Here is a 25,250-nt window from a genome sequence, read left to right on the forward strand (position 1 = left end):
AAGCTGCTAATTCTGTATTTAGATATAATATTACGATATTATTGGAAATTTCCACCTAATTAGGGTTGTAAAACGAGACCCTACCTGATCAATCGCTGTGATATATACAATTCCAAAATTTTATAAATCATAATCAACAATCCCTTAAAAATTATTCTCAAATCAAAGTGATTAGCTGCTAGTTGAAATGTCACCGTGAAGAGATATATTAGTACAACTTCCTTCTTCTTCCTTCTCCGAACAAGTACCATCACAGCCCATTTCTACATCAACAGGTTTTTCTTCGGCAGTAGCTTCTGCCGTCTCTGACTCCTCTGACTTTTTAGGAGCACGCACAAAAAGAACCATCATTATCAAAATCACAACATGGAAGCCCATTAATACATAAAATATGTTCTGAAACTTGTTATGAAGATGCTGTTTCATTTCTTCCGACGTGGCAGGCACAACATTTCCAACAATCGATGGGACCAATGCATTACCGACACTCAAACACACTTGTGAGCACGTCTGGTAGACACCATTAACAACACCCTGAAGATGGAGTGGAGTGTTCGACACAACAACCCCGATGTAAATATTGAAGAAAACGTTCAACGCGTAGCCATAAAGGAACAATGACACAAAACCAAACTTCCAATAAGACTTATGGCTGTGGAAGTTCGTTCTGGAAAACCATATGCATGTTCCAAGGGAAACTGCTGCTGATATAATAAACATATTCCGAACACCAATTTTGCCGTAGTAAGATTGTCTGTAGGTGGTAGCACCAAAAATAACACCAGCTGATATAGCAGCAACTTTGAGAGCAACAATTATTGGGGAGTCACCATCTATGGAGCTATAGTATAGCACCCCAATTGCGGTGATCATGGTAAACGTTGCAAAGTACATACCACATGCTATTAAAATAGGAAGGAAATTTGGAATGTGAATGATTTCAGGTGGGAATATCAAATCTATTTGAAGTCTCCAGTCTTCTGACTTGTCTCTGTGTTGATTCTTCTCCTGGAATCTTTTCAAATAAAACATTTCAAAGATAAATGAGGAAACAAATGTGAAAAACCCCACAACCAAGGGCACGTAGGCTCTTGGCCTCTTCCAGTCATCACCACCTTCGGTCAGTCCCAAAATCATCAAGAGAATACCAATGATGGTCAAGGCAGATCCAATGAAATCAACATTTTTCAGCTTCATCTTCTTATGCTCTTCTGTCTCTTCAATCGGAATGATTAAAAAGAGCAATATTATGTTCATCACCAACCCATATGCAAACACAAAGTAAAAGTAACTTTTATATCCAATTGCGGTCTCGGAAAATGCCCCTCCTAAGACAAGTGCAACACCAAAAATGCCAGTCAATGCAAGAATGAATCCGACCACAGCACCTGGAAGATATTTGGCATAGGGGCCACTAAAATAGTTTGCCGCAAGAGCAAGTGTCGATGGAACTAAGGCAGAAGCACCAACACCTTGGATTGCCCTGAAAACAATTAGCGTGATGATGGATGAGTGTGGGATGCATGCACAGATGAGAGCACATATCCAGATGACCGATAACCCTCCGAGATAAAGGTTGTGTGGGCCAATGATGTCGGAAATCTTACCACTTACCATGATAAAGGAGCCAAGCGTAAGAGCATATCCGGACAACACCCAACTGGCGGTCGAAGAATCTGTGTTAAAGGCTTGTTGTATGTTACCCTGCAAAGTAAAGGCTGTTGCACTGTTTAAGTTATCTAGACAAGTTGCCATAAGGATGAAAAAGTAAACCACAAATATGTTTCTCTTTTCCATTGGGACCACGGTCCTTGCCCATATTATCGGATCTCTAATTAAGCTGAAAATGTTCTTCATTTAATCCGAAATTATATTATGTCTTTCTGGAGTTTTTTTCTCCCTTACTTCTGCTGTTCCATAAATTGAAACTACAATATTGTTGTCTCAGGCCCAGTTTTATCATTTCAACACTGGGAAGTTCCTTGTTTTTATATATCCAGGAACAGCAGGGCCACGAAATGGAATTAAGGCCGGAGTTATGCCCTTCAACCCATTTGTCTACCCCGATGTGGCTGTGTCTTTGACAGTAAGTCAAAGTTATTTGTAATCTTCGCGAAAATTTTGGGGGTTGGGGCATGTTGAATACCAGAATGGACTTGACGACATAATAGTTACCGATAAAACGATTTGCTTTAAGGCTTTTTATAGATCAAATGCAAAGGCTTTTTACGGATCAAATGCAAAGGTTTTTATGGATCAAATGCAAACAAGTTGAAGCTAAAGTTGATTGTAGAAAATAGTCAAGTTAAATCAACTGCTAATTGATAGGCCAGGCGATCTTATATATTCATGTTAAACAATTATCTGCCTTCCAGAGAGTCGCCGTGCAGAAATATGCCGGTGCATTTATCGTCTTCCTCCTTTTCTGAACAGATTCCATCATAGCCTTTTTCCACTTTATTGCAATTCCCTCCAACTTCTGGTTTGTCCTCTACTTCATCTTCAGTTTCTGGTGACTTTTCAGAATCCCGAACAAAAAGAATCATGATGATTAAAATCACTACATGAAACCCCATTAATACATAAAATATGTTTTGAAACTTGTTATGAAGATGCTGTTTCATTTCTTCCGACGTGGCAGGCACAACATTTCCAACAATCGATGGGACCAATGCATTGCCGACACTCAAACACACCTGCAAGCACGTCCGGTAGACACCATTGACAACACCCTGAAGATGGAATGGAGTGTTCGAGACAACGGTGGGAACATAAATGTTGAAAAACAAATTTATCGTATATCCGTATAAGAACAATGGAACAAATCAAACTTCCAAAACGAGTTGTGACTGTGAAAGTTTGTTCTGGAAAACCATATGCATGTTCCGAGTGTGCCTGCAGCAGATAAAATAAACATATTCCGAACACCAATTTTGCCGTAGTAAGATTGTCTGTATATAGATGCTTCAAAAACAACACCGGCTGATATAGTGGAAACTTTGAGAGCAACAATTATTGGGGAGTCACCATCTATGGAGCTATAGTATAGCACCCCAATTGCGGTGATCATGGTAAACGTTGCAAAGTACATACCACATGTTATCAAAATAGGAAGGAAATTTGGAATGTGAATGATTTCAGGTGGGAATATCAAATCTATTTGAAGTCTCCAGTCTTCTGACTTGTCTCTGTGTTGATTCTTTTCCTAGAATCTTTTCAAATAAAACATTTCAAAGATAAATGAGGAAACAAACGTGAAAAACCCCACAACCAAGGGCACGTAGGCTCTTGGCCTCTTCCAGTCATCACCACCTTCGGTCAGTCCCAAAATCATCAAGAGAATACCAATGATGATCAAGGCAGATCCAATGAAATCAACATTTTTCAGCTTCATCTTTTCATGCTCTTCTGTCTCTTCAATCGGAATGATTAAAAAGAGCAATATTATGTTCATCACCAACCTATATGCAAACACAAAGTAAAAGTAACTTTCATATCCGATTGCGGTCTCGGAAAATGCCCCTCCTAAAATAAGTGCAACCCCAAAAACACCAGTCAATGCGATGATGAAGCCAACCACAGCACCTGGAAGATATTTGGCATAGGGGCCACTAAAATAGTTTGCCGCAAGAGCAAGTGTCGATGGAACTAAGGCAGAAGCACCAACACCTTGGATTGCCCTGAAAACAATTAGCGTGATGATGGATGAGTGTGGAATGCATGCACAGATGAGAGCACATATCCAGATGACCGATAACCCTCCGAGATAAATGTTGTGTGGGCCAATGATGTCGGAAATCTTACCATTTACCATGATAAAGGAGCCAAGCGTAAGAGCATATTCGGACAACACCCAACTGGCGGTCGAAGAATCTGTGTTAAAGGCTTGTTGTATGTTACCCTGCAAAGTAAAGGCTGTTGCGTTGTTTAAGTTATCTAGCAAGTTGCCATAAGGATGAAAAAGTAAACCACAAATGGGTTTCTCTTTTCCATTGGGATGACGTTCCTTGCCCATATTATCGGTTCGCATACTAAACCAAGGATATCAATCATTTTATGCGGCAAAAGGTTATTAGTTTCAAAATCTCTTTCCTGTTACTCTCTCTGTCGACGAGTGCTACGAGAAGTATTTTTATTTAAGAGATAACTTCTGAGATTTTTGCAATACTTTTGAGACGGAGAAGTTTACCTGTTGTTTATACTAGAATCTGATAGTACAGTGGATATAATTTCTGAGCTGCAACGCTCCTCTATTGGGGAGACAACCCCGATGTGGCTGTTGATAGGGTAAAGCCATTTGTAATCAACGCGAAAATTTGCAAATTGTTACATGTTTATTATTGATTATTAATGCATGAAATATGGAAAATGCAAAGATAGCTAACTTGCTAAGACAAAAAGTATACAGCAATGTGTGGTACAAGTCAAACAGATCCAGCATGTGAGTAAGTTGGACCAATAACAGGGTCCCTTGGCCCCTCTTTCTCCCGCTCTCTGCCAAATTCGTCACAATTGTACAAGTCTTCGTCCTCCTTCTCTTCCGAAACGTTTTTCTTTTCGCTTCCCTCTTCGCTCCCGCTAACCTTCTTAGGGCTTTTGACCATAAACACCATAATCAAAACCATGCATCCATGGAAACCCAACACTACGTAAAAAATTGTCTGAAATCTGTTGAACAAGTGTTGCTTTTCCTCTTCCGTAGTTATCATCTCCAAGTTCCCCAAAATGGAGGGAACTAGGGCATTTCCTATGGCAAGCAAAACCTGTCCACATGTCTGAAATATCCCATTAACAACTCCCTGGAGATGTAATGGAGTGTTGGACACAACAACCGAATAGTAGATGTTGAAGAACATGTTAATTCCATAGCCGTATATGAATAGAGAAATGAAACCATACTTCCAATATGAGTGACTAGTCTTATAAGTGATACGAGAAAACCAAATGGCCATTCCTAGTGTTAATAGAGAAGAAAGAATAAGCATGTTTTTTAATCCCACTCTGTTGTAGTACGAAGCCCTGTATACTAGAGCACCAAACACCATGCCGACAGGAAGGGGTAACACCTTCATTGCCACAATTATGGGGCTCTCTTTTTCAATGTAAGTATAGTAGTTGATACCGATTACCATAACCATCGAAAAAGTGGCATAGTACATTCCACATTGTATAAGAATCGGTAAGAAGTTTGGTATTTTGATTATCTCAGGTGGGAATAGCAATTCAACTTGAAGCCTCCAGTCGGCAGATTTGTCCAAATTTTGGTTTTTTCTTTGAAACCTCTTCAAATATATAGTTTCAAAGCCCAACGATGAGAGGAATGTGAAGACCCCCACAATTAGGGGAACGTATGCTTTTGGACTCCTCCAATTTTCGGCTCCTTCTGTTAAACCAAGAATAATCAACAACACCCCTGTAATTACTAGAAAGCCACCAAAAAAATCGATGTTTTTTAGTTTCATTCTTTTATGGCCCTCCGTTTTATCCACAGGTATGATGATGAAAAGTAAGGTCAAGTCGATAACGAAGGCATATGCAAACACGAACCAAAAGAAGCCTCGGTATCCAACGTTAGTCTCAGAAAATGCACCACCCAACGTAACACCAACACCGAAAACACCCGTTAGTGCAATTAGAAATCCTGCAAGTGCAGGACTCAAGTATTTTGCATAATCTCCCGTAAAGTAGTTAGCAGCTATAGCTACTGTTGATGGAACTAACGCTGATGCACCAATGCCCTTCAATGCTCTGAACACAATCAAGGCAACAATCGAGGTATGTGGGATGCAAGCACAGATGAGAGAACATATCCATATGATACCCAACCCAGCCAAGAAAATGTTGTGAGGTCCGATGACATCAGCTAGTTTCCCCGTAATTAGGATGAATGAACCGAGTGTAAGCGCATAACCAGACAACACCCAACTGGCTGTAGATGAGTCGGTGTTGAATGCCTTCTCGATATCGTTTGACATCGTAAAGGCAGCGGAAGTATTCATGTTATCAAGTGAGGTGGCCAAAAGTATTAGGGTGTATACCACGAAAACATTTCTTTTTTCTAGCGGAACCACGTTTCTTATCCACACCATGAAAGTGCCGAATTTCTTCAACGGGTTCAGCATTGTTGGCTAAGAGTTGTGATGATACTCTAGACTATATCTTTCTTGTCAAACTTGATCAAGCAGAGGCCCTGTGTCTGTTTTTACAACGTTCAGCAAAGGCAACGATGTTTTGACTTAGTCATGTCTAGAGAATTTGATTACTAATAAACTTTTTCACGCATTATAACGACAAGAGAAGTTGCCCTTTTGCGACTCTAACTAGACCTAACCAACTCAAGGCAGAAGATAACTAGTTTGTACAAAGATCTGCTGCTTCAAATAAGCAAATATTGTAATACGGCTGAGTCTGCGTGTTGCAGCCACGGCTTAGCAGCCGACAGAAAATGATGGTACAATTTCCACGAAGAGAAGGATATTTCCTGACGCTCCTGAAGAAGTGACTCCAGTATCTTATCTGGCTTGAAAATCCACTACAGTTCTACGATAGAGAACGTGCCATCCATGTTGTCAGCAGTAGAATCAGTTCGGGAATAAGCTCCACCCATTTGGGTATTTCTAAGGGAGGAAAAAAAGAAAGCGTGAGCCGAAGTTGTAGTTACTGGACCTTAATTTAGCAACTTCTAAGATATCCAAAACCAACCATAAAACCTTCGGGCTACACTGGTGGTCAGTGGGACAGAGCTAAAAGGATCTTGTTTCTGATGTAAAGAAATATGGGTCTTGTTGACTGCTAAAAAGGGAGTGGCTACAACTCCAAAAATTGCCATATTAAAAAAAAAAAATTACCTTTTTACTGTGAGGTAAAAGTGGGACGTGCAACAACTGCGCCGAAGTAAATGTAGTACAATAGCTGAAGTCTTTGAAACATCTCCGGCTCATTGAGCTTTGTTGGTGCAGTTGCTGTAGCATTTCACGGTTCTGCAACATTCAGACGTCAACAAGATTTTCGGTGATGGACGCGCCGACGTCATCGCATCTTTGACAGCATCGGAGACATGCTCTCCTCTTTCAGGTACTTCCTTGAGAGTACTTTTGATGTATTCCATTGAAAACACCTTGTAGATGGAGTGGGGTATTAGCAGCGACTACCTAGATTTAAAAGTTAAAGAACAGTTACGTTTTGTTTCCATACAAAAGCAAGGACCCAAACCCAAATATTCCGCACGACTTGTTAACGCTGTAATTTTGTTTGGGAATACCTGGCGCATGAGCAAAGTAAAGGCCTATATATAACTCAGACAGATCTAGCATCCAGATATGAAAGATTGGTGCGGGAGTTTCTTGACTCCGTTCCACTGTCGGCTTCTCTGACATGGCATTCACAGTCGTCATCTTGCTTCTTCTCCTCTCCCAAAACATCTTCTTCGTCAATTCTGTCGTCGCTTTCGTTTTCCTTTTGGTGATTTCTTACTAAGAATACCATGATAAGGAACATAACGGCGTGAAACGCCAGAACTACGTAAAAGATTGTCTGAAACTTATTGAACAGTTTTTGCTTTGCTTGCTCTGTAGTTGCCACCTCGAGGTTGCCCAAAATGGAGGGAACTAGGGCATTTCCTATACTTAGCAACACTTGTCCACATGTTTGGTATATCCCATTAACAACTCCCTGGAGATGTAGCGGGGTATTGGATACAACAACCGAAAAATAGATGTTGAAAAACATGTTGATTCCATAGCCGTAGAGAAAAAGAGAAACGAATCCAAACTTCCAGTAAGAATTGTCACTCTTGTAATCTATGCGTGAAAACCAGACGCACATCCCTAAGCATATTGCAGAAGAAAGAATAAGCATGTTTTTTAATCCCACTCTGTTGTAGTACGAAGTCCTGTATGCTAGAGCACCAAACACTAAGCCCACAGGAAGGGGTAACACTTTTATGGCCACAATTATGGGAGTATTTCCTTCAATAAAGGTAAAGTAGTTGATACCGATAACAATAACCATTGTAAAAGTGGCATAGTACATTCCACATTGTATAAGAATCGGTAAGAAGTTTGGTATTTTGATTATCTCAGGTGGGAATAGCAATTCAACTTGAAGCCGCCAGTCAGTTGATTTGTCCTTGTTTTGATTTTTTCTTTGAAACCTTTTCAAATATATAATTTCAAAACCTAACGATGAGAGGAATGCAAAAAAACCGACAATTAGTGAGATGTAAGCTTTTGGACTTCTCCAATTTTCAGCTCCTTCTGTCAATCCAAGTATTATCAATAACACACCTGCAATGACTAGAAAACCTGCAACAAAATCAATGTTTTTGAGTTCCATCTTATCTTCGCCATCTTTCCTATCCACCAGTATTATCAGGAAAAGCAAGATTATGTTTAGAATGAGTCCATATGCAAACACAAACCAGAAAAATCCTCTGTATCCAGTACTAGTCTCAGAAAAGGCTCCACCGATGGTGACTCCAACGCCAAAAATACCTGTAAGTGCAATGATAAATCCTCCAAGTGCAGGAGCTAAATATTTTGAAAGTTTACCTGTGAAGTAGTTCGCAGCCAATGCTACAGTGGAAGGAACCAATGCTGAGGCTCCGACACCTTGTAATGCCCTGATAACTATCAATGCCACAACCGACGAATGAGGAATGCAGGCACAGATGAGAGAGCAAATCCAGATGACTGACAAACCTATCAAAAAGATGTTGTCTGGTCCTATGATGTCGGCTAGTTTCCCGGTAATTAAAATGAACGACCCAAGCGTTAGTGCATAACCGGACAACACCCAACTAGCGGTAGAAGAGTTAGTGTTGAAGGCCTTTTCAATATCGTTCGATAGTGTAAGCGCCGCAGAAGTGTTCATGTTATCAAGAGAAGCAGCCAAGAGGATAAAAAAGTAAACCACGAAAACATTTTTTTTTTCTAAAGGGACTACATTTCTGGCCCATGCCAAAAAGGTGCTAATCCTGCTCAGTAACATTGGTGTTGCTGATTTGAAACTCTGGTTGCCGATACTCAAAAAATTTTGAGAATATTGAAGAAGAAGACATGTCAAAATGCAGCAAAGTAGAGAGATATATAGTGAAAAATCTGGAGAGCATGATTACTAATATATATATTTGCAATGTGAATTTGGACTTTTACTTCTAAAAAGTACCACAATAGTTTACCAAAACAGAGATATCAATTTTTATGAAAGTACCTGATACCGTCGAGGAGAGCAATGCGATTAACTTTGCAACTGATGCTTGACAGCTGGCATAAAATGTGGATAAAACCGTACTCCAGATAAGGAAAATTGAAAAAATTACAATATTACTCAAAAAAATGTTATTTTTAGACACTTTTACAATTGTCATCTCTAGAATGGTTTACAGTGTATATGGCTTTATAAATCAAAATGATGCTTCAAGAATTCATCGAAATGCTCGGACAAATTTGCAACAAAAAAACATTAAGACGTGAGAATGAAATTGTGTTAAGAGCGCTTGGATGGACTCTCATGTTTTTTCATCTTTAACGTGTTAATGACACACCAGATCTACTAGAGGGAAAGAGGTTGTAGAGCTTCCATGCTATATATATCAAAAGAAAAACTGCAACATTTCTGATTACTAATGTGCAGCGTGGTCGTGTCTAAAAAATTACCGCATTAGGAAGTAGATAATCATGTAGTATTTTGTAAAGATATATATATAAGTGTTCTGCAATAAAAATCTGGAGCAAATGGTGATGGAGTTCACAGGGAAAAAAGGACTCGAAATAAGTAAGATATAAATGTGCAATATGTATTGAGTTTTGTTACAAACGTAACGTTCCATAATATTATAGAGAGATAGTGCTTGACGATCGAGCAGCAGCGAGAGAAGTTTTAGGTAGTGGAGACACACACATCCTCGTTTTTGACAGAATCGTCAATCATCTCACTCTCTGGTTCTTCTTTTTTCTTCAAATTCCTGACAAATAAGACCATAATGAAAAAAACTGTGGCGTGGAATCCCATGATCACATAAAAGACACTTTGAAATTTGGCGTGCAATTCATGTTTCATCCTTTCGTTGGTGGCCCGTTGAAGGTTCCCCAAAATGGATGGAACTAAGGCATTGCCGATACTAAGCAACACTTGTGAGCACGTTTGGTAGATTCCATTCACGACGCCTTGTAAGTGGAGGGGGGTGTTAGCAACAACTGCCCCAATGTAGATATTGAAAAATATGTTCATCCCGTAACCGTACAAAAACAATGACCCAATGCCAAATTTCCAATACGAGTTGAGCACTTCATAGTTTGTGCGTGAAAACCATACGCAGGATCCTAAAGTAAACGCCGCAGATAAGATGAACATGTTTCTCAGGCCGACCTTCTCGTAGTATGACGCCCTGTAGATGATAGCCCCGAAAACCAATCCAACAGTGAGTGGGAAAACTTTAATAGCAGAAATGATAGGCGATGCTTCTTCAATAAAGCTATAGTATTCTATTCCAACAGCTAGCATCATGGTAAAAGTAGCATAATACAAGCCACAGACAATTAGGAATGGGAGAAAATTTGGAATCCTGATAATGTCCGGGGGAAATAATAGCTCCATCTGGAGTCTCCAATCCGAGGCTTTATCCAAGTGTCTATGTTTTGTCTTGAATCTCTGGATATAGAGTATCTCAAACACCAAGGCACAGACAAAGGTGAAAAAGCCAACAATCAACGGCATGTATGCCTTGGGAGATCTCCAATTTTCACCCCCTTCTGTTAGTCCGAGGATTATGAGAAGAATCCCGACAATCACCAATGCAGAACCTATGAAGTCAATGTTTTTCATTTTCAAGTTGGCATGCTCTGTTGTCTTTTTGATTGGTATTATTAGAAAGAGTAGAACAAGATCACAGAAGAACCCAAATGCAAACACAAAGAAGAAAAAGCTTCTGTACCCAATGAGAGTCTCTGAAAAGGCACCACCAAGAATAATGCCAAAACCCAACGTCCCAGTGAGGGAGATTATGAAACCTATGATAGCAGCGGGAAGGTACTTAGCGTACCGGCCTGTAAAGTAGTTGGCAGCCAATGCAATTGTGGAGGGAACTAAGGAGGAAGCACCAATACCCTGGATAGCTCTGAACACAATTAGGGTGATTATAGAAGAGTGTGGGATGCATGCACAGATGAGAGCACAAATCCAAACAGAGGTCAAGCCGATTAAAAACAAATTATGGGGGCCTATAATGTCTGCTATTTTCCCGCTAATCATGATAAACGAGCCAAGCGTAAGTGCATATCCTGAAAGGACCCAGCTTGCAGTCGATGAGTCTGTATGAAACTCCTTTTCGATGTTGGCGGTCATTGTAAGTGCAGCAGTCGAGTTTAGATTGTCCAAAGAGGTCGCCAATAAAACCAAGAAGTACACAACAAAGACATTTCGTTTTTCCACCGCAACAAGCTGCTGCGGCCAGTTTAGCAGCTGCTGGATTTGATGTAGCAGATTGATAGGCATTTTTGATTACCGTTTGTGCTGTACAGTGTGGAGAGTAGAGGTTAGTAAACCTCCAATTCCACTATGTCTGACGAAGAAACCAGAAACGGATATTTCCTACTTTTTAAGATCACTTTTGCTACCTTCGTTGTCCCCATGTTAAAGATACACAGCTACACAAACACATGCTTACTTTGGATGCTGATTAGTAATGTTACAGACTCGAATTGCAACTTAATGGTGCTAGCAACAGAGGAGGTGACGAGCGGAAGCAATCTTTAACACTGCATAAATGGAATAGCCCTAAAGGGAAGGTGAGCGATGGTGGTGGTAGCAAGAAAAACTACGTGAGGTGTGTCGTTTTCGGCAAGAGTCGAGAACCGGATTCCGAGATCGAGGAACGGCGTGATTGGGGGGGAGTATACATACAGCATACATTGAATGTGTCCGTTGTTATAAAAAGTAGAGTACATATGTGAATATAGGAATATACGTAAAAGGCTGTGTGCGTGTGTGTGTGGCGAGGAAGAAGGTTGCTAGACGGGGTCGCTCTGCGAACGGTACTTGAAATCGAAGCCTTCGGAGGACGCCTGCATGCTAATCTTGCCGTCGTCGTAGTTCAAGATCAGCTGGCCGTGAGAGACGTCGCAGATATTGTAGTGCCAGGAATGTTGGAAGGCCACGTAGTAGAGGTCGTTTAGGTGTCTTATTACTAAGTTCACCTCGTGTTTACTCAGCATGTCGTGTACGTCTTGGATCTCAGAAGCTTGCAAAGACTGTAGCAGGGACGACGAAAGAGCGAGCGAGGGAATGTCATCTGCGGGGGAAGTGAGGGAGGCTGCGCTGTTACTGGCGTTAGCGGTGGCGGCAGCAGAGGAGGTCGAGGACAAGGAAGGAGGGTTGGCGGACTTTGTGGAGATCGGGATCTTGTCGTAAACGGTCAAGGCAAGATCGACGTAGGCGGCAAGCTGGTGGTTTGGAAGCTGCGCAAGGAGACGCTCGTACTTCTTCTGGACACGAGCCCATATTCTGGCGAGCTTCATTCTGGAGTCTGCGAACTTGAGCTTGAACGTCTCGAAGGAGGGGTTGACGGTCAACGCGTTGTAGGAGGAGATGTACTTGAAGTGGAGCGAGTTGGAGATGGTGTAGTCCATCTTGAAGAAGATGGCTAGGTGCTCCAAGAGGGGCTCCCGTGTCGGCGACTGGTGGGTGATGAAGAACTTGACGGCCCGGTTGTACTCGTCCGCGTTCTGCTCGGAGAACTTGAGGAGCGACTGGATGAGCTTGCCCAACTGCAGGACAGTGATCCAGATGTTGCCCGGGTCGCCCGAGATGGGTATGACGTCCCGTGGCGGCGGCAGCGGCGGCGCCCCGCCGGCGCCAGCGGCAGCCGGGCCCACGATGTCGCTGAAGTTGTGCGTCGTGCCCTGGTGGAAGAGCTTGTGGTAGGAGAGCGAGCCGCCGATGCCGCAGAGGAGCAGCGACTGCGTGTTGTTCTTGAACTTGATGAGGTGCAGCGAGCAGTCGTCGATGATGTGGAGGTTTGGGACCGTGTAGGCGCCGTAGCGGAACTTGTTGATCACGTACGAGTCTTCGCACATGCCGTAGATCGTGTACACCGGCACCTCGAGCGCCAGCTCGCCCGACAGGAACCGCGGGAGCTCCGAAATGTTCTGGTCCAGCAACAGCGTCTTCAAGTTCACGTTGTCGTTCGACAGGTGGTGCACAGAGTCGCCCGACACCTTCGACAGCTGCGAGATCTTCAGTATCAAGTGCTGCGGGAGCAACGGCGAGAACTCCACAATGTGCCGGAGGTACGACTCGTGGATTCTCGACACGCTCTCGTTGTCCAAGAACCCGAAGTTCCCCGTGTGGATGATCACGTCGGGGCTGTGTGTCCTGGCCAGCGTGTTCAAATGCGACAGGTTGCCTCTGATGTCCGCCACAAAGAGTATTCGGACCGCCGCCGTCTCGTACATGCGCACCTGCGGGGACTGCTGCATCGTCGCTGTTCTTCTGCTATCTGCTATCTTAGCTGCTGTCTTGGCTGCTGTCAAACCCTGTTTGTTTGCCTTCCCGTCTCAACACCAGGAAGAAGAATGCTCAGCTTTCTCAGAGCCTGTTGCCGTTTTCTACATCCACAAACGATGAGCCTGCTGGCCGTTTTCCGCTGAGCATTTTCGCGCCGACGCGTCGGTCCTTCTGCGGGCTCGGGTTTCTGCCCTGGCGGAAACAACGGCGATGAGCATTTGTTGACGGACACGTCAGACAATGGTGACGGGAAGCAGGAAGAAAGAGGGCAGTGGGGGGAGGGCAGCAGCAATTGGAGCAGCAGCAGCAGCAGCAGCAGCAAAGCAGCAGGAACAGGATGAATTTTGTCGAGAGCTTCGTGGAGGGCATAGCGAAGGACATGGCGCTGGACAAGGCCACGGACCGGGTGAACGAGTACGCGGAGAAACACGTGAAGACGAAGGACCCGTACCGGGAGGACGTGGGGGGCGGGAAGACGAGGAAGTTGAAGTTGCGGGACAGCGCCACGAAGGAGGAGCAGAAGATGTGGAAGTGGGTGCAGCGGCGGGCGTGGGTGGACGACAAGTGCTTCATGGGGTGCTACCCGGTGGACTGTGGGGTCGGGCTCGGGCCGTTGGTGGTGGCGTTGCCGTGCATTGGCCCGCTGCTCATGTACGCGGTGCACGCCCGGCTGACGACGAGGGCGGGGATGTTCTTCAACCTGGACGCCAAGACCGTGGCGAAGTTGAACGCCAACATCCTCTTCGACCTCTTCCTGACGTTCCCGCCCGTAATCGGCTCCTTCTTCTCGTGGATGAACGGCTGCTCGTCCCGGAACGCCGCCATCATCCACTCCGAGGTCACGAAGATGCTTCTCCGCCGGGAGCAGGCGCAGCGCCAGGCCGGCCAGCCGGGCCTGGGCCTGCACGAGGTCGACACCCAGACCACCTACGCTGCGTCGAACCCGTTTGACCACCGCACCGCTACCACGGCTGCCGCCGGGACCCGCCCGAACAACCACACTCCGGCGGTCCCGCCGAAGGACTACAAAGCTCCGCAACGGCCCCACCAAGCCCATCACCCGGCGTCACCGCCCGGCAACACCGCCGACCCCTACCGCAGCTTTGTCTGATCCTTTCTGCAGCCAAGCATCCCCTTGCCGGCCCTGCACAAAGCCCAACCCCCTCATATCTACGGACCCTTTATACACCTTTATGCAATCAATCACATGCTCCTTCTTGATACTCGACTGCTTGCGTAAGCACACGCCGTCGTTCCGCTCCCATTGCGGCAGGAGGCTCTTTCTTCAACATGTTTTCATCCCCTGCCACTCTCCACCATGGACCTCTTCTTCTCTGTCAGCAGGGTCCCATCAGCTCTGCAGCCAGCCCTCCGCCGTGGCACCATGAACTCTCTCCAGTACCTCTCCACGACTTTGCAGTGGAGAACGTCCCTGCCGGCACACGCTGCGGGCGACGGTGAGGGCGGACCCCCGCCAGAGAAGGACAGCGCCGCCGACGGCGACGACCAGGACAGCATTGCGGAAGAGGACGGGCTCGGGAAGCAGCAGGACACGGGCGGCGGCGAAGAAGAAGAGTCCACAGACCCGTCGGGCATTTCCCTCGAGGCGCAGACGGCCGCAGGCGTCAGCTCCTACGTCTTGTACTCGGTACTCTTTGTGCCGAGGATCCTCGTTTACGTTCCCATCTGCTGCCTTCTCTCCGTCCTCTTCTATCCGCTCCGAAAACTGTACCAGCTAGGGCTCTTTCTTGTTGGGCTGGACGAAGGCGATCACGACCACTCGGAGTACCAGGACCTCTCGGTCGATGACGCAGATACACAGACTCCGCAGCCAGGATCCACTTCGCTCGTCTCGCTGGCTACGCCGTCTTCCGCAGATGCTGTCTCGAACAATGGCGACGAGAACGCCTCTCCAGCCAAAGCGGTGTCTGCCCCTTCCACCCCGTCTCCGCCGTCGTCCTCCTCCTCCGCCAAATCCACAGGCAAGTACGCTCCCAAGTCGTCCATCTCTACTATACTGGAGGAGTCCATGGAGTTTGACCCGGACTACCACGAAAACGACGACTATTTCAAGTCGCCGTCGGACTCAAACCCAATCACCCCTTCGATACATCTCATTCCGGACACGGATACACCATCCAAGCCGTCTAAGGTGTCTAGACTGAACTACAAGCTTCTCCAGGCTGTCAATAGTACCCCCTCCTTGTCCGCGGGCTCTTTGGAAGGAGCTAATGCAGACGAGAGCGGAATCCCAGCAACGCCAGTACCTGCTGTTTCCTCTGCCTCCTCTGCCGCTTCCACGGCAGCAGAGTTGAAACCGAGCTCAGATTTGGCGCCTTCGGCAACACTTACCTCTGCTTCCCAGGCAAAACGAAAGAAAAGAAAGAAGTTCATTTTTCCCAAGCTATTATTCGATTTCAACATCTTTGAACCTCCAAAACTACCTCGGAAAACGTTGGTGCTTGACTTGGATGAGACCTTGATCCATTCGCTATCACGATACAATTCCTCCACCCTCAACAAGACCAAGGGGAGGTCCATTGAAGTGAAAGTTACGGGCAACTTGCCTACCTTATACCACATCTATAAGCGCCCCTATGTGGAGGAGTTCCTATCCGTCGTTTACCAATGGTTCGACCTCGTCTGTTTCACCGCTTCCATAAAGGAATACGCGGACCCGGTCATTGATTATCTTGAAGAACAGGTTTTGTCCAACGATGTGATGAAAAAATCCCTCAAGAAGCTGCAGGCCGACCCTCCCACCAGACTATTCAAAACAAGATACTACAGAAACTCTTGCATTTTCGCAGAGGGCAAGGGCTATCTCAAAGATTTATCCGTTGTCTTGAACGACGAGAGCCGCCAACCACAATCGAGGTCCAACTCGAGAACCAGGTCGAGAGCCTCCAGCATCTCCTCAAACGTCTCGAGGTCTGCCTCCTCCAAGGGTTTTGACTACTCGAAAATCATCATCATTGACAATTCTCCCATATCCTATGTACGCCACAAAGACAATGGCTTAATGATTGAGGGTTGGATTAACGATCCAGAAGATACGGAATTGATGAACCTATTGCCCCTTTTGAACAGTCTGAGGTTTGTCAGTGACGTCCGCTGTATCTTGGGCTTGAAAGAAGGACAACGTGCCTTCGCCTAGGAAGAGATTGGTCTCTTTCATTCTTTTCTAACTATATATTTACGATTTTTGTTAACGTTATAAACCAATAATCACTTTACCAAAAAAACACAGCTAGTGAAATACTGGATCCTTATTTGATCCTAATATACAATTTTTACAAAGTCCTTCTTCCTCGCTGTAAATCAACGTGGCTTGACTATACGTAAGTTAACTCCCTTTTTACCGACACTGCTAGTGTTGCCATTGGCATTTGCAACAAAGTCAGCTCCAATCTTTTCGAGGTCACTAAATATTTTGATGCCACCACCGTTCTCATTATTACTCAGCAACAAATCTCCATTGACAGCGGATTTCAAGCGTCTACTCATTTGCTCAAGCTTTTGCTCAACTTCATTTTGCTCCTCATTCACCACCATATCTCTGTTTGACCACTTCAAGGTCACGCTTTTCAGCTCCTGCTCCTTGCGCATCAGCAGTTGTTCGGCCTTCTCCACTTGCTGCAGCAGCTCATCATTTTGCTCCTGAATTTTGTTGGACATCGACTTCATGGTATGCAAAGAGTCTAGCTCTTTCACACCATGGTCAGCCACATTGGAATTTCTTGATTTCAACTCCTCAATTTCATCTTCTAACTGTAGGATTTGATCAGTCTTTGTAACAAGTAGCTTCTTGTATATCTCAACATCCGCTTTGAGAGACTGAAATGATCGGAGTGTCATCATGAAGTCAATCTTTTCTGTTATTTTATTATTGTTCATTGCTTCCACTGATGTTTTATATATGTTGAGCTCTTTTCTCAGGTTTGCGTTTTCCATTCTCAGCTTGGCTATGCTTTTGGCATCCTCCCCAATTTCGTTTCCACTGCTGTCATGATGAAATGATGAAAACACCGGTGATTCACTTCTGGCTTCGAGATCAATGATCTTCTTCAAAGCGTTGACATATTTGGATTTCCAGCTTTTGAGCGTGTCACCAGAATCTATGTCTGGAGAGAATTCATATCGGCTGTTCTCAACAACAGATTCATTTCTACTCACTGTGTTATGAACATTCTTCGCACGCTGTGCAAATCGTAAAGACGATAAAGTCTCGTTGAAATCGTCCAGATCTGAGGAGCATGTGATTATCATAGCTGTCTTGGAGTTGCCACCCAATGAGTTTGCAAGAACTCTAGTAAGTTTTGAATCTCTGTATGGGATATAGGGCCTTTTACCATTCACGGCATTTTCCGATCCGAGCAAATTGATAACGTTGCCTAGGGCAGAAAGAGATGTGTTGATGCCAATCGTCTCTTTAAGAGATGCATGCGAGGAGTTCGTCCCAGATTTTGTAAGCCTCTCAGAACCAGCGAGATCAACCAAAAAAAGGGTGCTATTGTACATCACTATTTCCTGTTCAGAAGATGGGAAACCATTATTGTGCTCACGTACGCAAATTTCCACCCGTAGAATAGAGTGTGATCTGGAACTGGAACTGTTCATCCTCGTTTCAGCCACTTCTCTGTTTGCGTTACCTATTTTAAGAACCTGGTTGATGTCATCGATATCGGCAACATAGAACTTGTCTAAACCTTCCACATAAACGTTTGGCTGGGTCAAAGAGTTGCTATCAAATTCCTCCCCCGTACTTGGTCCTGAACCTTTGATATTATCCCCACTTGCTTCTCTTATGTATATCTGACTTGCCTCACATTTCGGGCTCAACAAATCGTTGATCACGTCATTGTAAATCTCAAAGTATGAAAGCGCAATAGTGTATTGGGATGTATCTGGGGCACCGTCAATCTCGTTGAAAATTTCAGTGAACAGCCTCGGAATGATTCCCCTCTGCTCATGGTCATCTGTATCTCCCATCATGGTATACGTCTTCCCACTTCCTGTCTGACCGTAACACAGTATTGAAGCGTTGTATCCTTGCATAGTGGATCGTATAACGGGCGATATTGTTTGCTGAAATATCTCGTCCTGAGTTGCGTTGCTCGAGAAGACATGATCGTAAGTAAAATTGAAAGACCTCGACCCATTATCATTCAGTAAAGTACTCTGTTTGCTCTCCAACGCTAGTGGCCTTCGTGGAATCTTTTGTGGAACAATATTCACTGTTTGTGAATCGTTTATGATCTGATAGTGATTGGGGGATACGTCCCGGTTTCGAAGCGAGCTGTCAGTGCCTTCCCTCGTTGGTTTGAACCTCACATAAACCTTAATGTTGTTCAAATCTGTCATTTCTCTGAACTTACTTTTTAATATGATGGAGCTGTTTCGAGTAGAGAACACCTATTAGCACTGTCAAGAAATACGTATCGTGCAGTTGTAAACAAATAAACAGAGACACGACTCAGACCGATTTAACTTTTCCTAATCGGTGCGCCGTGTGCGTGTCGAAGCTATTACTACCGATTAAAGAATGTTGTCTATATAGATACGTAATTATAATCATAGGCAGCAACCTGAATGCTACCAGCTGCTCACACCTTCTTGCTGAGCTTCATCCATGCTGGAACCTGCTTAAATTTGGCTCTTTTAGTGCCGTTGAGCCCTTCCGCTGGCTGATGAGGCTTTTCTTCGGTCGAAGTGGTCGAAGAATTCGTTTGGTTTGCTTCAGCAGAGGCCGGCCCGGTTGGTGAAGCAGTATCGTCCAGTTTCTCTAAAAGATGATCGAGGATATATCCATTTGGAACAAGAGCCATTGTGTATTCAGGTTCAAACCGGAACAAAAGCGAGATACGGTTGCCAAACTCGCAATCGTCTATCGTCTTTGCCAGCTCTGTGTTTTGCCCTAATATTTTGCTGTACGGATGGGCAACATAAAGCTCAAAAAATAAGTCGTCTCCACTTTTGTACTTCCGTGGAACAATCTCAGGCTTTAACACTTTCTCCACAAGGACTTCAGCGAGGTCCTTGAGGGTCTTCCTGTTGTCGATTTTCACCTGCACCACCTTGTTGTCTGGGAACTTGATTCTGATGATGCTTTCTCCTGTGTAAATTGACTGTTTCACCTGCTCTTTCCTCTGCCTTTCTTCCTCTTCCAGTTTCTCTCTCAGGGCTTTTGTAAGCATTGGTTGGTCGGCTGCTTGCTTGGAAAGCAGTCTTTGGTAGATTCTCGCTTGTTCGATACTCATTTCATAAGAAGAATCATCATGGTCATTTTCCCTGGCCGCATTTCGTCCATTGCCATGATGTACGTACTTGATGTCAATGTCATTCTTCGGAGGTTCTGCACGAACGTCAGTTGTGCTGATTTTCTCTGGTTCAGAAACAATTGACTGCTCTTTTGGTTGCTCTTGCTTCGTGCTTTCAGCAGCATTGACCTCTTCCTGTTTATCGCTAACTAAGACAGCTGGTACGGTAGCCTTCTCTGTTTTGGTCGTATCCTTAGGCTTCTCTTCTGTAACCTTTTTCTCCTCCGTAGGTCTTGATTTAACGATTGCATGATCAATCGGCTTGACCCTTAATCGTATTGCGTGGTTTCCTTCTACGAGTCCTAAGCTAGCTAAAGACTTATTGTACTCGCCAGCGTCGAGCACTCTCATCATAATTTGAATGGCAACTCTGCTATGGCTGACTTGATCCAGATAACGTTTTTCAGCCAATCTTCCCAGGACACCATTCAGCGATATGTCATTGGCAAACTTGTCTGTAACTGTAGTGGTTGTGTTCTCCGGAGTGGATACACTGATTCTCAAGTTAACATATTTCTGATTATCGCAATTGCCTTCGTTGTCACCGCTGCTCTTGATTGCCTGGCCTGATTCACCATCTTCCTTCTTCCCTGTTTGCACAACACCCGCAGGAGGGCCAACAATATCAAGATTGGCGCCCTGGGCAAGATTGCTGAATCGAAAAGGCAAACCCAAATCAATTTCTTTTCCATTCCTGTTCACGAGTTTGTAGAGGGTGAAATCGGAACCAAGATTGAAATGTTGACATGATTCTTTCAATACATCGCCCAATATCGTGGACGGAGTCACGGTCACACGATACGTTTTGTAATTCCAGTTGACAGATAAGGTGGGCATGTTCTTGCAACTTCTGGCACCTGTTGGAGTTGTCTAAGGAAAGTTCATGACCAGAACTTTCTTCTAGTTAGTGAGGCAAAAATGATGTACGTAAATCTTCGTCTATCTGCCTTGAATTTTCTTTCCCGATGCGAAGCCGTTTTTTGCTTTTCCGTGCATTTTTCATGAAACTGTTGGTATTTTACAAAGACCTACAAAGATAAACTTATACAATCTATTTATTTGTGTTTGCCATGCTTGGGTTTCTTTTTCGTCTTTTTACTGTTTAGCAAAGTTGTCGGCTTTGGTGGGCTGGGATTATCCAATGCGTTTTGTATCTTCTCGTTTTCGACATGATCAGTAAGCTGATTCTGCCTTAACAACTGCAATGTTTGGTTGGTTTCAGCTTCATTCGTCAATTCTCCACCCTCGATGAAAATATTAATTGCCCTCCTAGCATGGATGATGTTGGTTTCGCTCGTTAAAAACTTGGACGCATACATTATTTCGATAATGCGCTCTTCATCACCAGTAGACAAAGCTTCATTCAAAGCTAGGTAAAAGTCATCGAATGACTTCAAGAGCTCTTCTTCTGTTTCATAAACGTGTGCTATCGAATTGAGATCTTTCATAAAATCAAAGCAAGTACTTTTCTCTGTTCTGTAATGCTGAGCCATGTTCAACGTTATTATGAACAAATCAAAACTTGAAAAGTTCTCCAGGTAAGACATTAACTTGGAGAACTTGCTTTGAGATAACCTTGATAAAATGTTCTCCTTTGTGGAGCTCGCATTTTCCTTTTCAGCTTTCCCAACAATTGTTTTCCCATTCGCATCACCACTCAGTTCTTTGCCAACATTACCTGTACTTGAATATTTGAAGAAAAGTTCCCGTGCTTCTGGGACAAAACCTACACCTACCCATTGAACCAATAAAGTTTGGATCTCAACACGGTATTCCGCGTTACTGGGGTCAATGACTTTGTTGGCTTCCAAAGACTTCAACATAAGACAGATAACCTTGATTAACTTTTGAGCATTCGATCTGTTGGTTATGAACGACGAGACATTGTTGGTTGGTGTGGTGTTATTCTTTTCACGACGACCTGTTTTCTCCTTTTCTATTTGGTTCCACATGATATCCTCGAGCTCGTAAGACGATCCTCTAGAAAGGTAGATGACCGCATTAGAAAGAAACTCGTGTAAAAGCATAGATTGCTCAACCTCGCTTAAAACTAGAGGCCCTTGTCTACTGAAACTGAACCTCGTGCTGGAATCGCTTTCTTCCTTGCTGGGGTTGCCACGCTGGCCAATTAGAAGATCGTGGAAGTAGTTGATGATCCATTGGTTCAGAGGCAAATGCGTCAAAAACCAAATTAGAACACGCCTATATCCTTCAGCCATCAGTAGTTCATCTATAATAAAGAAAGCAGATGATGGATTATGAGTCATCATTTTGACGAAATTATCATCCAGTTTTAAGAAATTGTAAATCACATCAGCATTCACGTTAGGATCGTTGTTCATCTTTACTTCTTCATCACTCATCAATTTGCTCTCGTGTTCATACTGAACCACCCATGCAATACTCCTAATTATCTTTTCACATGTTTGGCTGTCCAATGTTTCTGATGTCATGCTCTGCAACGAACTCAATAATTTTTCCATCGGAGTAAGAAAAATAGATGAATCGTCAGTGGAACTTTTCAACAAGTTCACAAAATTTGCGGTAAGCATGACATTGTCTCCCCTTGGGATATCTCTCCAATCTCTTCCCTTGGAGTCTATTTCGGTGTTTTTGCTTCCCGTAGCTCTAACGGCGGAAGGGCCATTATTAATGTTTCTCACAGCTTCTAAATGTAGATTTTGAATCGTTTCCATGTCCAAATCTTTCAAATCGATGTGGCTCAGGTGACTTAAGCTTTCAAAGTCATTTAAAAGCTTGACATTATCAAACTGTTTGACCTGTTTCAATCTTTCCTCATTTTCCTCTACTTTTGCCTCGTCTTCGCCATTAATTTCCTCATACTCTCCTTCTTCATCGAAATCACTCTCAAAGTCTTCAAATACGCAATCGCAATCCGGGTGCAAATCATAAGCTGACGAAGTTGAAATCTGGTTCGTAAACATTGCATCATCACCATCACCATACTCATCGACTTCCTCGTCGTGTCTTTCAATTTCAAGAATTCCATTTTTACCAACGTATCTTCTCACATTCTCCTTGTGATGATCATGGTAATGTTCATTTTCATGCGCTTCGTTGGCGCCTTGACTTGTCTCTGCCCCACTTACAGTGTCATCTTTCAATTCTGCAGCTGCACCGTCGGCAGATATGGATGTGGTGTTTTCCTCTTCCATATCTTCCAATTCCATCTCAAACATGTACTTGATATCTTCATCATATCTATCTTCTGGATCAAAATTAAATAATAATTCCGTGACACTATCCAATTCCGAACCTAAAGCCAATAATGCAGCAACAAATACTCGTATATCTCTGGTTATCGAGCCATTGGTGAATTTACGACCCCACGGACGCATAAAGTTTACCAATGATTCGTGCTTTAAATCATGCAGCCTTTTGTCAAAATCATCATTCAATATCAATGATATCATTGATCGCACAGCTGAAGCACCCTTAATCATATATCGGATAACTTCAGGGTATCCTGGAAATCCGTTATCTTCATCACGTCTATCTATTTCTATACCCAGATATATGATTCTGGTCTGATTCTTCCATATTTGTAAGTACATTGAGAGAAACGGATTGAGACATATATTGCCCATGTTTCTATATAATTTCTGGATAATTAGTAAACCTGCTGTGGCAATTGTGTAGAGTAGCATCATGTGATGAAAATCGCTAGCTATATTTACAATATTTGATAGAGCACTGTGTGGTAGCCACTTTGGGAGCTCCCTCTCCCAATGTTCTTCATCGTTGTTGATGTAAATTAGGTTGGTTTCATCGTCTGCGTTCAAGATGATCATTATCTTTTCAATGATTAAGGCAATATCGTAAGCCATGTCAAAAGCTGGTAAGTTCATTGTCTGTCCATCGGATAACTTTACATACTCTTTGTAAATCAGAGATATTACAAGGTCGGATATTAAGTCTGCACTTAGAATCATCTCGTTGTGATCACCTGTGGATGATGGCTGTGTGTATGGGTCACATAGGGTGGCAAGCATTGAAAATAGATTTTTGATTCTGTGTTGTTCTCCAGATGTAGTACCTTTGGCGTTGGGGATGGTTATGCGAAGAACTTTGAAAAGAGCGTCGTGGAATTTGTATGGGTCAAAAAAGTTGTTGCTCAACTCCAGGTCGAAGCTGTACTCTTCACCTGAATTGTTGTCGGATTCATTTTCATTGGAAGATACGTAACCACCTTCTTCTATTTGTTCTTCTTCCTCTTCATCATCATCTTGTCCTTTTTCTCCTTCCTCTTCTTCTTCTCCTTTCTCATGATCTTCATGTTCCAACCGTTTCGGTTCTAGCTCATTTATTCTAACGCCTTTATTACTATCATTATTGCCATTGGTAGTGGACGGAGCTGTACCATGGGCGTTCCCAGAGAGAACATTGGGGGATTCATTACGCTCAATCCTGAAACTGTCTAAAAGCTCTACTATATCTTCAATTCCCGTCTTTCCTGTTCGTATATCCTCCATATAATTCAAAAACTTGTTTTCTTCCATTGTAGAAACCATATTTCGTATACTTTTCAAAAGAGCAAAATTGCCACCTTTGAAATTGATTGAGTCCGCATAGGAAAAGTTCATCGCCTTTGCCACAATCTCATCAAAAGGATCGTCCATTCCGCCCATAATCTGCGGGCTGCCAGCAGTCATGTCATTCCCATCTGACCCAAAGACGATTTCTTCCTGGTTGGAACCAATACCGGTTCCTGCTCCAGGTGCCGTTTCCTTAGCGGTAGGCCTGTTACCTCCCGTTTTCGACTTATTTTTGGTTTTGTGATGGCGTGCTTTCTTAGCAGCCATTTCGTCTATCTTACTGTGTAGCTTGTAGCGTGTGTCAATGTTGTTCTAAATATTTAAACTTATGGTGCTGTTAGTCCATATTAAACAGGATTGAAATGGTGCCGATTACGCCATGCCGTTTTTTTTCCACCGACAAAAATGTAACCCAGACAATGTCAGTCTGGTCACGTGCAAAAGAAGAAGAGGGATATGTTCAATCCATACATGACGGTTCTCTTTGTCTCTTTCAACGTAGTTCCAACAGGTTAGCATTGACAGGTTAGACCACTTTACTGTATCTGAAAAGCGGCCAACTATATTATTTGACAATAAGATCGTAGTATTTTTATCGAAAAGTTCACATGACAAAGTATTAAGTTGCACTCGATGTAATGAAGATTTTTCCACCAAGCTGTATCTTTTCAGCGACTCCTTAGTGAGCTGAACTTACACTTCAAGGTGTATTATATATATAGATAGCAATAACGTTTATTAAGATTAAAGAGCTATCAAAAGAATTTTCCGTAATTTTTTATTCTTTTCAGCTGTCTCTAACTGAAAACACATGATAGTTTGTTTTCATCTAGTAGTATACATTCGACTGGCTTTTTGATTGCTACAAGAT

At 43.5% G+C, this 25,250-nt stretch overlaps 11 protein-coding genes across 11 annotated transcripts; 2 read left to right on the forward strand and 9 right to left on the reverse strand.

Moving 5' to 3' along the window:
* Window positions 1-171: 171 nt before the first annotated feature.
* Window positions 172-1,797, reverse strand: PICMEDRAFT_13883 (hypothetical protein; the record flags this gene model as incomplete). The annotated part of the gene is made up of 1 exon (XM_019160120.1): window positions 172-1,797. The coding sequence occupies one exon, from the start codon at window positions 1,795-1,797 to the stop codon at window positions 172-174; it is 1,626 nt and encodes a 541-aa protein (XP_019015244.1).
* Window positions 1,798-2,222: 425 nt separating this feature from the next.
* PICMEDRAFT_79879 (hypothetical protein) lies at window positions 2,223-4,015 on the reverse strand (the record flags this gene model as incomplete). The annotated part of the gene is made up of 3 exons (XM_019164974.1): window positions 2,223-2,732; window positions 2,927-3,188; window positions 3,255-4,015. The coding sequence occupies 3 exons, from the start codon at window positions 4,013-4,015 to the stop codon at window positions 2,361-2,363; spliced, it is 1,395 nt and encodes a 464-aa protein (XP_019015245.1). The 3' UTR covers window positions 2,223-2,360.
* A 694-nt stretch (window positions 4,016-4,709) lies between these two features.
* PICMEDRAFT_26003 (hypothetical protein) lies at window positions 4,710-6,080 on the reverse strand (the record flags this gene model as incomplete). The annotated part of the gene is made up of 1 exon (XM_019162426.1): window positions 4,710-6,080. A coding segment is annotated over one exon (1,371 nt), but the record flags the coding sequence as incomplete, so codon positions are not given.
* Window positions 6,081-7,296: 1,216 nt separating this feature from the next.
* On the reverse strand, window positions 7,297-8,871 carry PICMEDRAFT_13886 (hypothetical protein; the record flags this gene model as incomplete). Its single annotated transcript, XM_019160121.1, has 1 exon — window positions 7,297-8,871. One exon carries the CDS (start codon window positions 8,869-8,871, stop codon window positions 7,297-7,299), a length of 1,575 nt encoding a protein of 524 aa, XP_019015247.1.
* A 1,008-nt stretch (window positions 8,872-9,879) lies between these two features.
* PICMEDRAFT_79882 (hypothetical protein) lies at window positions 9,880-11,533 on the reverse strand (the record flags this gene model as incomplete). Its single annotated transcript, XM_019164975.1, has 1 exon — window positions 9,880-11,533. Exon 1 carries the CDS (start codon window positions 11,491-11,493, stop codon window positions 9,880-9,882), a length of 1,614 nt encoding a protein of 537 aa, XP_019015248.1. The 5' UTR covers window positions 11,494-11,533.
* Window positions 11,534-12,008: 475 nt separating this feature from the next.
* Window positions 12,009-13,451, reverse strand: PICMEDRAFT_74972 (hypothetical protein; the record flags this gene model as incomplete). The annotated part of the gene is made up of 1 exon (XM_019164929.1): window positions 12,009-13,451. The coding sequence occupies one exon, from the start codon at window positions 13,449-13,451 to the stop codon at window positions 12,009-12,011; it is 1,443 nt and encodes a 480-aa protein (XP_019015249.1).
* A 452-nt stretch (window positions 13,452-13,903) lies between these two features.
* On the forward strand, window positions 13,904-14,383 carry PICMEDRAFT_24607 (hypothetical protein; the record flags this gene model as incomplete). Its single annotated transcript, XM_019162359.1, has 1 exon — window positions 13,904-14,383. A coding segment is annotated over one exon (480 nt), but the record flags the coding sequence as incomplete, so codon positions are not given.
* Window positions 14,384-14,486: 103 nt separating this feature from the next.
* PICMEDRAFT_18590 (hypothetical protein) lies at window positions 14,487-16,751 on the forward strand. The gene has a single exon (XM_019162071.1). The coding sequence runs from the start codon at window positions 14,822-14,824 to the stop codon at window positions 16,658-16,660; it is 1,839 nt and encodes a 612-aa protein (XP_019015251.1). The 5' UTR covers window positions 14,487-14,821; the 3' UTR covers window positions 16,661-16,751.
* A 52-nt stretch (window positions 16,752-16,803) lies between these two features.
* PICMEDRAFT_18592 (hypothetical protein) lies at window positions 16,804-18,899 on the reverse strand. Its single transcript, XM_019162072.1, has one exon. It carries the CDS (start codon window positions 18,865-18,867, stop codon window positions 16,825-16,827), a length of 2,043 nt encoding a protein of 680 aa, XP_019015252.1. The 5' UTR covers window positions 18,868-18,899; the 3' UTR covers window positions 16,804-16,824.
* A 47-nt stretch (window positions 18,900-18,946) lies between these two features.
* PICMEDRAFT_18593 (hypothetical protein) lies at window positions 18,947-20,683 on the reverse strand. The gene has a single exon (XM_019162073.1). It carries the CDS (start codon window positions 20,658-20,660, stop codon window positions 19,110-19,112), a length of 1,551 nt encoding a protein of 516 aa, XP_019015253.1. The 5' UTR covers window positions 20,661-20,683; the 3' UTR covers window positions 18,947-19,109.
* Window positions 20,684-20,810: 127 nt separating this feature from the next.
* Window positions 20,811-24,974, reverse strand: PICMEDRAFT_18595 (hypothetical protein). Its single transcript, XM_019162074.1, has one exon. It carries the CDS (start codon window positions 24,644-24,646, stop codon window positions 20,879-20,881), a length of 3,768 nt encoding a protein of 1,255 aa, XP_019015254.1. The 5' UTR covers window positions 24,647-24,974; the 3' UTR covers window positions 20,811-20,878.
* Window positions 24,975-25,250: the final 276 nt, after the last annotated feature.

The sequence above is a fragment of the Pichia membranifaciens genome (genome assembly GCF_001661235.1).
Source record: "Pichia membranifaciens NRRL Y-2026 unplaced genomic scaffold PICMEscaffold_9, whole genome shotgun sequence".
Taxonomy (NCBI): Eukaryota; Fungi; Ascomycota; class Pichiomycetes; order Pichiales; family Pichiaceae; genus Pichia; species Pichia membranifaciens.

What these genes read in the sequence shown, in the direction of transcription:
- PICMEDRAFT_18593 (XM_019162073.1), bottom strand. Translation starts at nt 20,660, where the DNA reads ATGCCCACCTTATCTGTCAACTGGAATTACAAAACGTATCGTGTGACC.
- PICMEDRAFT_18590 (XM_019162071.1), top strand. Translation starts at nt 14,822, where the DNA reads ATGGACCTCTTCTTCTCTGTCAGCAGGGTCCCATCAGCTCTGCAGCCA.
- PICMEDRAFT_18592 (XM_019162072.1), bottom strand. Translation starts at nt 18,867, where the DNA reads ATGACAGATTTGAACAACATTAAGGTTTATGTGAGGTTCAAACCAACG.
- PICMEDRAFT_18595 (XM_019162074.1), bottom strand. Translation starts at nt 24,646, where the DNA reads ATGGCTGCTAAGAAAGCACGCCATCACAAAACCAAAAATAAGTCGAAA.